Source organism: Mytilus edulis, chromosome 13, assembly GCF_963676685.1.
Source record: "Mytilus edulis chromosome 13, xbMytEdul2.2, whole genome shotgun sequence".
NCBI lineage: Eukaryota > Metazoa > Mollusca > Bivalvia > Mytilida > Mytilidae > Mytilus > Mytilus edulis.
This window is the reverse complement of record NC_092356.1, coordinates 44,368,346-44,380,902: the sequence shown is the minus strand read 5'-3', so window position 1 is coordinate 44,380,902 and position 12,557 is coordinate 44,368,346. Positions and strand designations below refer to the sequence as shown.

Sequence of the window (12,557 nt, the reverse complement as noted above, 5' to 3'; positions counted from 1 at the left end):
TAACTCTATTTATTTATCTTAACTTTTGTCTCTTTTTTACTGTCTGATCTGGAAATATTTTTATTTAGGTATAAACTAAAATCTGTATTAAAACTAAATCTTCATTTGTCATTATCCAGATAAAAATATTTTCTTTTTTTCAGATTTGGAAACTTTTGAAATAAATTTTGTGAGAATTCTAATCGTGGTGAGCTATATATAACTGTATACTGGTATAGACTGCACTCTAAAACAAAATGAATATGCACATAGGTTTATTCATCTCTTTTGTAAACCATCAAGAATTAAAGGATGAATGTGAAATTGTCCTTCTATAAACCTCAGTCTATTTTTTATTTTTTTTTTAAGTATTCATTTATAATATAGTTTGAATATGTGCTTTTGCGTTGCCTGTTCACCCAAAAAAATACATACTTCAATTCAAGGAGTAGGTTATGGTTAAAGGTAGAACAGTGACATGTAATAATTACTTAAATCCGGTTCAGTTAGACTCTGGCGGATATTTGTCTCAATGTCAATCACACTACATCTCATCATTTTATATTCAAGATTCAAGATTTATTGATAACGCTCATACACATAAATGTGTAACATGAGGCATAAACAATGGAATGACGAAATGAGCATGCAGTACTATCTAAACACATAGAAATACATTTGTAAATATTTTAGAATAAACTAACAATTTTCTTAATAAAAAATGATAATCTTTTGTATACTTCCATATTACATATGGACAACAATCCTTCCATTTTAATTTACATCAAATTTGTTTTACTATGTTACATAGTTAATTGGCTTGTGCACATCCAAAACGCCACCTTCATGGGGTATTCTGGTAGAAATTAATTGGCGGCACTTGAAACCATATACATACATGTAAGTAATAAATGTGGTTTTTTAACCTTCCCCCTTTTTGGTAAATCCGTTATTTCTTATTATTTTTATGTGAGTTTAATTATTTTCGCGTTTTTCTTTAATGTATGAACATAAGTTTACTAGAATTAACATGTATCTACCATACGGTATAGAGACATATACTACTAGAATTAACATGTATCTACTATACGGTATAGAGACATATACATTTTTGTAGCCTTCCACCTTTTTTTTTAATCAATTTTTTCTTCTTTGAATTTCGAATGAGTTCGACGGTTTTTCTGTGATAATTTATGTTAACTCAATATATATATACTCAAAATCACATGAATTTACTATTATCCCATTCCCTTTCACGCATTTTAGACCTTTACTTATCGAAAATACATTATCGAAGTTTGAATGAATACAGAATTCGCATCAATGGTCATACACATGCAATGTTGGGCTCAAATGAAAGATAATTGGTAAACTATTTCAAAAAATTAAGTTTGAAGATAATTCGTCATTTTTTGGTCACGTGGTATATTTCCAAAAGTCACGTGACTGTTGGAGAAAAAGTGAAAAAATACGAAATCCTGGGACAAAAAGTCGTGCAGAGACATATTGGTGGGCTAATAGGGTCACGTTTTGATGGACACACAATGCCGCGAGTCTGTTGAAGCCATATAAGTTATCATTGTGGTATAAATAGACGCATAACGTGCTATAGGCCTTGAAATATCGATGTCCGTAACATTCAAAATAATTGATTTTAGACACTCTTTTTGTCCGATTTCAAACTTGGACCCTAGTTATTTGTCTAATTCGTTTTCAATCAATCAGCAACCTAAACTTTGTGTTTACAAGGGAAAATTCATTGAATTACCAATGCTAGCTTGATCTGGGACACCCTTGACTGAGCCCGATGGAGCAAAGGGGGTAAAAGGCGGGGGGGGGGGGGGGGGGGGGGCAAGTTTGCACACACACATTCTTTTAAAAAAAATTTCGTAGGTTTCCTTTTTGAAATTGAAAGTAAACTTAACTTAAGTTAAGTTACATTTAATATAGGAAATTATTTTTCCAACTCTCAATCTAGCGCCTTGGGATAGATCAGCGTACCCCTGCGCCACTGGCATTGTAGTGACTTTATCGAAATTTAAGTACTTAAGTCTACTACTACGGAAGAAATTAAAAAAATAATAATAATATAAAGATTCTCACCCAGTTTGTTTTCTTTTTGGAATTATGTGTTCAGATGATAATTTTTTGTTGCCAAATGCATGATTTTTACGCAAATCTAGGAGGAATCCACTCTTTAAACTGTCATTTTTTCATTGAAATATACATGTTCCTTTATTCAAACAAAAGTGTTTTCAACTTTAGTATACCGCAACACTTACGAAACCATGTTTTGTTACATCTTTTTCTGAACAACTTTGCAAAAAAAAATCAGAATATTTTAGCGGTTTTTGTCTCTTTTCTCATAATATCTTTAAGAATTGACTTCAGATTTTTAGCGTAATTCAAGTTTGTGATTGCGCTGCTACACTAAAAATTACATTTGCAACTAGTGTACAAGTTAGAACTATTAGTTTAATACTATTCTTCAAAAACTCACTGCACAGTCAGTATTGAAAACAGACATAAATCTTAAGAGCAGTTTTCTTTGCACTTCTTTTTGAGAATATCCCTCAAAATTCGAAGAACACAACAAATTACACATCAGTAAGGGGCGACTTGTTTATTAACTAATAATGATAGAGGTTTGATGCACATTAAATCGCATTGCTGGTTATCTGAGGATTAATTTGATCACTTAACCAAATCTGTACGTCAGCAAATGGCGATTAAACAAGTCTAAATGTCCCAAAAAATCTTGAAATTGGTTTTACCGGTAAGCTGTACCGGTGTGAAAGGGAGAGGGTTAAGGAGGCTCGCGGGTATACGATTTTCAGGAAAAAATTAAACATTAATTTTTCATTACAAATTTTATTTATTACCTTAAGTAGTTGTTACTTTATTCTATGGTACAAAATTCATTCCAAAAAATCAATTCGTGTTGGCCCCAGGTGACTTTTAAAATGTGGATATCATTAAAAAGCTCCAAATTATCTCCCTTTGATGCAAAAATGCCATTTTTTTGGCATTAAAATTGAAATATCTTTTTTAACTCATCGTGACCTATATTTTTTATTGTTGTTTTCAAATAAGCTGTTCATAAACTAAATAATTGTAAAATTTAAGTGATTTCTGTAATTTAGTTCTTTTTTTATTTCGATATTACCGCTATTTCTCCTATTAGTTCAACAGAAAAAAAAGGACCTTAACAAAAATTAATGCTTCTTTCGAAGGCAGATTGTGAGCGTAAATGAACGGCGACCCCATATATATAAGATATAAGATAAAGGTCATTTATAGAAAAATATAGCGAAATCCTATATTAAATAAAAAAATGTGATATAGACCCGCGCGGTGCTTTGCTTTTGCGCCAATTGGCATTTCATTTGCGCCAAATAAATCTTTCATTTGCGCCACAAACTATATTTCATTTGCGCCAATAATAAAACCTTTCATTTGCGCCACAAACTATATTTCATTTGCGCCAATAATAAAACCTTTCATTTGCGCCAATATTACATGTAAATAGGCATGATACAGGTTAATACAGGTATTAATAAAAAAAAAATGTTAAAAAAACCAACACTGTTGATAAAGTTCTTGTTAGTGAAAACATATTCCTCAGAAATAAGTCATCATAAATCCATAAGTATACCTTTCAATGAGTTTTTGAGATTATACTTTCTGCTGGTTTACCCCATGGTTGCGATTGTTCAAAGTTTTTATAATTGTTTTGTGTTCCATATCAGTTGTTATTATGCCTTTACTAGTTAGTCTACCTTTGAAAGTCTTTTAGGACACCTAAATGACTTGTCACAATCTTTCAGAACATCGGATGAGAGTTATTTCCTTGGTTTGTCTCTGAATTGACAATGTCCATATTGATACATGTACATCTTAAATGTGAACACTAGATATATCTAAATCTAAGTGATTTTCAGTTTTGTATTTAGAAATCTAGAAATGAGTATGATTGAACTGAATCAATTATCCAGGGGTATTTCTCCGAGACTACTATTATTGTAGTCACAGTAATACTGTATAAACAAATCTTTAATATTCTTTAATATAGAGCGATGAGAATTCCTTTCCTGTTATATATTACCTGTATTACCTGTAAAATGGCGCAAATGAAGCAGTTAATTTTTGACGCAAATGAAATATAACCTTTTGGCGCAAGTGAAAGATTGGATTTTTTAAAAATTGACGCAAATGCAATGCGCCCAATATCCCGACCCGCGAGCCCCCTTAATTATCAGTTTCCCAGTTTACTGATAATCATATTTTTTTTCTTCTTCTTTTTAAACAACTGAAATTAAAATAAAATAAAATAAAACAGCAGAGTTTAGAAAAAAAAGGGGGGGCTAAAAAAATCTATGAAATTCTCTCCTATACACAGTTCTTTTTCATTAAATTAAAAAAAAATACCTATTGAAATTCACAAATAATATAAAGATGAGGAGATTGGTTATGATGTCAATGAGACAATTGAACTGTAAAACCACCAGAGTTAAAATGTAGCAATTATAGCTCACCGTACGGACTTCAACAATGAGAAAAACCACGACATGTCAAAAGTGAAACAAACGAAACGTGAAAAATAACGGCACAATTCATTACAAAACAATTACAATATCACACAAAAAATTCGTATTGTATTGTTACAAAAAAAAATGAAATTTTAGAATTTCGAACAATTTGCCAGTTTCAACGAAAATCCAGTGAATAAATTTATTAGCTACGCGACACCACAGGCGTGCGTACAAGCATCAAACAAAATTCATTTGAGCTTTTCTTGGATTTTTTTCTAAAGAAAACGAATTCCGGGGAAAAGTATGAAGATAAGACGTCCTAACATACATGTATCGTGGTTTATTGCCTGCTTCGATCGCACAAAAAATACTATTCAAACAAGACAAAAAGCAATTTTACTGATATATTATGTATGTATTCAGAAAATTGACAGTAAGTTAGTAAGTACAGGCTGATGACATATATGTATATCTAATACTGGACAGCGAACATGACAACGGAATACACAATAAATAATTGAATATTTATGTATAGAGATAAATAAATTTACTTCATATTTTGTATTTTTAGACAAAATGTGTTAGTAAATTCGTATACAACTAGGACCGTAAGTTGTTTTGTTTTTGCAGGTGCGCTCTATAGATGCATACAATTTTTATAGAACATTTTTGAATATTGAATTCGTTGATATGTTATGACAATATTGAAAAAAAAAATTCTGTAAACTGAAGTGCAACGTTCGAATATAGAAAACTTCTTTGTATGTATATACATGTCTATTTTTTCTGTTTTGTTGTTGTACATTCATCTATTCATTTATTAATTTCAAAATGTTCAATAAAAGGTATAATCAGTTCTATCCGACCGCTTCGCATACACACGACCCTTGCTTGCTTTTTTATAACTTTTTTTATTCGAACGTCACGGATGAGTCTAAGATAATAAGGCATGTATAAAGACTTGGTGACCGGTAAATGTCTTCTTTAATTCATTTGATTAGTTGAGTATACTTAATATACATTTGTACGTGTACTGCACATGTATGTATTAAGTAGAGTTTAAACAGTTTAAGTGAGCCATGAAGACAAGCACCTGAGTTGACGTTTAGAAAATTTCAATCTATAGTTAGAAAATAAAGGAATTTGTGAAATCAACCTATATATTTTTTTTAAATGTCACAGTCAGAACCATTTATAGAAAATTTGAACGTGTCCATCTAAATAAATTAAGAAAATGTGATAACTTCAAAGCTACAAAGAGCTTCACGTTTTCCTTAAACAATTGATTTTTTATTTTAATATACATAAACGAATATAAACTTTAAAGTATGTGACCTACGAAAGAGATTAATAAATAAAATACTTTAGATAACACATAATTCATTTAACCTGGTCAATATATAAGGTAAGTTTTAATGTTTAAAGTATTTTTAGTTTTATAATATTAGAAGTATTTTTATGTTTTATATTTTTCGGTATATTTATGAACAAACAATATTCTGCTATATTCAGTATTTATAGTATAACTAATCGCCGTATTTGAATATCAAAAATAAGACAACGCGTGACCGAACGACGCATGGATTAAACGAGTGCGCAGCACGAGTTTAATCCATAGCGGCGTTCGGTCACAAGTTGTCTTATTTTTGATATTTAAATAAGGCGATTAGTTATACTTTTTATTACATTGGCTAATGGCTTTTTTTTTTTATGAAATTAATGTAGAAAATGTAAGGAACTATATGTTTTTCCTACGCATTCACAATTTGTTTTGATCCGACGTTATCGACGTCTTGACAACGCCTATTGTTGAATGACGTCAGAGAGTGAAATAACCACGTTTATTTCACATGTGAAATTATCGGTTTTTATCTAACTGGGAAATCAATGTAATTTATTGCAACCAATGTAATAACAGTAGATATTTCAACCTCCTCAAGTTTTGCTGACACAAAATGGGAAAGGTTGAGCTGTTGTTTTTTTTTTTTTTTTTTTTTTTTTTGTGTGTGTGTTTGGAAAGGGGGGGTAATCGTTTTTATGCGAGTCTGGGTATATATCTTTTTGAAACGAGCTTGGATGTAAAGCACAATAATAAAATCTATAATTGATATGACGCGAACTTTGTTAAAATATCCCTGCAAAAATTACAATGGATGATAGATATCTATACACACTCTTGTTTTATTAATAAATTATATATTTGTCAGTACGGTATTATTGACAGATTTTTAAAGGTGCACCCGTATTCTTATTTTATTGATTTCTTTTGGAAATAATTCAGTAATTTCAGGTAATATAAGAACACTAGAATTTAGTTCTAAAAAATAAATCAAACAATTTCCTAAAATTGTACAGCGATAGAGATTTATTAATTTAGCTTGGATAGATGAAAAGCATTCCGATGGGCACGTCAATATATATGGCGGATTTGTCTTTTCACATTTTAAAAATGATTCATCTAAGGTTTATCCAAAATTGGTTGATCACATTACATCTGAATAAAACAGATCACATGTTGTTCTTGTAAGCGTTGAAAGGCCGGATCTAGTATATTATCTACTTTATTGCAAAACCGAGATCCTATGTAGCTATACAGCATCACATATACATATGTGTACTGTTAAAAAGCTATAACTCCATATGTGTACTTTAAGAAAGCTACATCATCACAGCTTGTACAAACGCTAGTGGATAGTGGGGGCTGGTTTTAATCCAACTGCCGAAATGTGGAACTAAAGGTTGAATGGCGTTTTGATTACTAGTATATTGAAAATTGGTGCTAACTACTAGATGTGGAAATCTTGTACCATTAAAATTCGAAAGGTTTATCCCCCCCCCCCCCTCCCCACCTCCTTTTTTGTTTACCTCTGAGTAAAATCAAGTGAAATAAACAATTATATATATAACTGACTATATAATAATATATAACCATTTAAAAGTTTTCAGAAGACATAAAAGTATAAATAGATTCAACATGTTCAATCCTAAAACTGTTATGATGAAATAGGAAATTATATGCCTTGAGTAATCTTACAACCGTTATCTTTACGTTTAAAATACAACTGATTCATAGTCACAAGTTATGTGAATTTTCAACGTAATAATAGATTTTTCTCGTTTTTTAAATAGTGATTGATTGTATGTAAATTGCATCATGTACATGTATGTATAAAGAAACGTTACATAATTTAAAGATCATAAAATTTAATAGTTTTGCCCTTTAAATATATCTTAATATAATGACAAAGAATATTCCACATTTCAGTGCTTTGGTAAAGAAAAAAGTCCATATATATATTTGAAAGTCGATTTGATACGGGTATATATTCAGCATAAACGGTTGAAAGCACATGATAATGTGTATTCAAACTAGTATCTATATAGGTGTAAATTAAGGGAACGCACATGCAGTTTATCAGGTAAGATTAAATGGTATATTACTTTATATAAACATATGAATTAAAGTAAAGAAGGTTTATGTTTAATGAGATTATGCATACATGTATTAAATATTAATTCGACATTTACATGTATATAGAAATTAAATATGTTAGTGGAAGCTACAAACAGTTCGCTGTATGAAAGATCGCGAATTGAAATATACACTCATATTCTATTACTGCTTTTCACAGATATATTTTATTAAAACAAAAGAACCACACAGTTTTTAAGAAATAAAACGAAAATAGAGTGAGACTAACGTAATAGAAAATAGCACCATATATAGTTTTGTAGTAGACACTATAGTATTGGTATGACGTAAGCACATCAAATTATGATCATACATCCGCGTACAAACAATTATTAAAGCGTTCAGTCCTAAATTATGTAGACTCAGTCTTATGCGCCATTGGTGAAAGAAATCGAAACCAAAAGCGGATTAAGGGGTACCGTCTTAACATCTTCGACTAAAACCGCGTATTATACATGTGTTATAAATTGGACGATAACACTGCTGGTTGGCTATTGATCCCCACGATAACAAACGAAATGATGTCACTGCCTGAGCACCGTTGCCACTATCCCAACCCCTGCACTTACGGCGGTACCATGGGACCTCATGATAGGGTATCAAGAGACAACCATAATCATAATACAATATAGTTTGTATGCTGATATAAACTTAAAAAAATAATCCTGGTATCTATCTATGACGAGTTTATTCCCATTTTGCTTAACTTTTCAACAGACAGTGCAATCTATCAAAATTATATATTTTAGAATGACATCGACAAAAGAGTTACTAAGAACTGGTTTCCATAGTATATGGAGACCACATAATGGAAAGCTGAGCAATCTAACAGATTTACCAGGAGAACAACAGTATATGGAATGCGGTAACTTAGCAACTGTTTTGCATCTCGATACATCACTGAAGTGCTTTAGAAATGAAAAATTAGAAGCAAAAACATATAAAGAGTTTTCTGTCCTTGAATCAAAAGATATTAATGCTGTGTGTTTTTACTGCGACGGTTCCGAAAATGAAAATTTCAACAAAAATACTTTTAACGATCAGTCCTCACATGGAAGTGTCAAATTTATGGTTGACGCCAAATATATGATGAACGAGGTTTCGAACTGGAATATCTATTTCATTGAAGTAATAGACATGGATTTTTATTCTGTTGCAAGACTTCTAATAACAACTGCGCGATACGAGACTTTTCCTAAAATGGATATCTATACTCGAAATGCTCCTTTATATCAAGACAAAAATAAACTTTACTGTTTATCTTGTTATGAGAATTACAATGGGAAGAAAGTTAAATATCTTGTTGAAATAATAATTGAAGACGAGGTGTTGACAACAATTCCTTATTGGAACGAATTGACTGTTTCTGTCATTAAGCATGAGGGACACCGACGTTTTAAATGTAAAAGAGTTTTAGATCGAGAGAAAGGTTTGTGCATGCTTGTATCTAAAGAGGACTGCTTGGCAGGCATAATTGCATGGATGGTAGTACGTAAACGTCTCAATGTTTATAACAAATTTGATTATACTATAAAACGTCGCTTGTCAGCCGTACATTCAGTAATAAAGACTACATATCCTCCCAGAACTCCCGTCTCAGATGACGACAATTCACAGATGAGTATTAGTGATATTGAATGTGAAAGTGAGAATAGTAGTATAAGTACAGAAAATAGTCTACATTTTGATTTGGATACTAAACTAAATGCTGTTTGCGATTATATAGCAAATACGTTTTATTTCTCCGATAGTTCAATAGACGTAACATCGCTGCAGTGTGCTCTCGAAAATTGTGATTTGAATGTAACTTTTCCCACAAAGACTGAAATAATGGCTTGTTTAGTTTTAGTTCTGAAGTCTGTAAATGATCCTCTTTTATTATACGAAGAAGAAAATAGGCGGAAAATACTATTAGGTATGATTCCGTGTGTAAGGTTCATTAAACAAAAGTATCAATCACTTCCAGAATGCAAACATAAATGGTGTGTACATGACGATTATATCAAATGTCCGGATGTTGAACGCACGCTTTACGGCTACCTTTTGTACACTTTAGAACGATGGCAAAACGAAGACAGTCAGATTTATATAAGAGACAAGACATAATATATATAATGCTATTGAGTATTTCCAAACTGTCTTGTAAATATATCATGTATATGTATATGTTACAGTAAATAGATGAAATTAGGAATTACATGTAACTACTAAACAATTCAGTAAATACCTGTAATTACTAGTCAATTTAGTAATTACATGTATTTACTGATTGATTCAGTGATTACAGGTAATCACTGATTTTTCTTGTCATTTTTACAGCTATTTACTAACTTGATATTTTTGTTTTAATATTTTTGACATAATTCAAGAACCCTAATATTTTTTCACTTTATAAATTTTAAACGTCCGAAGCGCTTTTCTGGATTAACTTCATTAGGAATTCTTGATCACTTCAATATTTCTTAAAGAGAGACAAAATATAAAATAGGATTTTCATTGTATGTGAATGATTTTGAAATGGAATTTTTAAGCAATGGCAAATCCCCCTTTGCAGTACAGGAATTGTCTTTATTCATGTATGCCGATGATATCATTGTTCTCGAATTCTGTAAAAGTTACTGGTATAAATACGCCGACCCATTAGTGACCAGCACCTGTTTTTTACTCTTTGGTAGGGTTGTTGTCTCTTTGTCAGATTTCGCATTTCCATTTTCATTTTTATTCGACACAATCACAACAGAGAAAGACACGCTATAAAATATCAATATCAAAGATACATATAACTAAAGACTTGTGAAAATGAACCACACTGCATTATGTGGTTGACCCTAGGTACTGCTGGTGGGTTAGCAGATACTGCGCTACTTGTAGCACCTACTACCTAGGAATTATAAACGCCACCATTGTCTACACAGGGAAATTTATTACATGTTCCAAGTCAGGATTATTACTGTTTGTTTTCTATTCATTTAATGTGTTTCAGCTTTTGAATTTACCAGTTGACGGTAAAAGTTAGAGGACTTTACGACACTAAATATCCATTAAGTTCGGTATTTTTAAGATAGGCTCCAAACTGAAACTGCCAAAAGAAATAACGTCTCTCAAATAAAATAACACTGCTAAAACACAGGCATTTGTCTCAGAAATTGTTTTCCCTATATACCTTAATGTTATATTAAGGTATATATAGGAAAACAAATTTCTGAGACAAGTGCCTGTGACTAAAAACTACATGAAAGTTATAATGTACTGAAATGATAATGGGTGTTTTTTTTTTTATTAAAGAGTGTTTATAGATACAAGAAGATGTGGTATGAGTACCAATGACAGAACTCTCCCTCAAAGCCACAATTTGTAAAAATAACCCATTCAGTGGCGGATTCAGGGGAAGGGTTTCAGGGGTTGGAAACCCCCTTTTTTGGACGATCAATGCATTTGAATGAGGATATATAGATGAAATTCATCCCCTCTTTGTCCTGGGGTGTGGAACCCCCTTTTTAAAATGGCTGGATACGCCCATGCCATTAAAGGTCAATGTACGACCTTCAACACGGAGTATTGGCTCACAATGTTTTAACCAATTGCAGATATTTTAGGATATAAGTATAGGTTACTTCTTAGATAGCTGCAATCCCTATACAGATTCTGGCAATTTTTAAGTTATTCTCCTTTTTGTCTTAAGATTTATCATCGTTCGTGTTAGTTTTTGCGTTTTAAAAACAAAATTTGCTTGCTAAACAACTAAAGATCGCTTCAATTGAATTCAGTTAATTGACACAGTTTAATATATGTTTTTAAAAAAGATCTTTGCATAGCAAGTGCTCAGCATATGTTAAATAACGTATCACAGAAATAAAACATTTTCAAAAAAAATTAGTAATTACTGGTAATAACTGGGCAGTTTCAGGAATTACTTGTATTTACTAAGTGCATCAGGAATTACATGTAATCCCTACATTTTAGTGATTACATGTAATTCCTAATTTCACCTATTCACTGTAACATATATACCATAATGTGATTTAAACAAATTTTACATGTAAACATCTGAATTAATTGTTTTTGCTACGACAGCAAGAAAGTTTTTAAAAGTAAATGTTTTAAACTATCATTACACTATCTACATTGAATGTTTACAGTAAACATCGGGAAATAATTCCTGGTACGTTATTATATCATAAAGATTGTTTATTATTTCTTGGTATTTTCTCCGTATCTTACAAGACCTTTACATGGAATATTTGTCATAAATAGTTTTTAAATATCAAATATCTATATTCACATAGTTTACAGACATTACATTATATAAACAAAGAGAAACAACTACAAATGTATTGCATATACAACATACAATAAATAATTAGATTTTAATTTTGGCTGTTCCTGCATAGTGGAGGTAAATGTAGTCTAGAAAAGCGCTTCGAAAGAAACTTTTTTAATCGGCACAGTTTAGTTTAGTTCATGTAGTAATAACTGGTACGGCAGTGCTTGGGTGTATATACTGACATGATTTTAATACCAAATGTCTATCTTTTAAAAACCCTGTTGATGAATTAAGAAAAAAAACCAGGTTA

General features: G+C 31.2%; 1 protein-coding gene across 1 annotated transcript; it reads left to right on the top strand.

The window, feature by feature from the left end:
* The first annotated feature begins 7,708 nt into the window (after window positions 1–7,708).
* On the top strand, window positions 7,709–12,177 carry LOC139501374 (uncharacterized). The gene is made up of 2 exons (XM_071290411.1): window positions 7,709–7,930; window positions 8,733–12,177. The coding sequence occupies exons 1-2, from the start codon at window positions 7,917–7,919 to the stop codon at window positions 10,087–10,089; spliced, it is 1,371 nt and encodes a 456-aa protein (XP_071146512.1). The 5' UTR covers window positions 7,709–7,916; the 3' UTR covers window positions 10,090–12,177.
* Window positions 12,178–12,557: the final 380 nt, after the last annotated feature.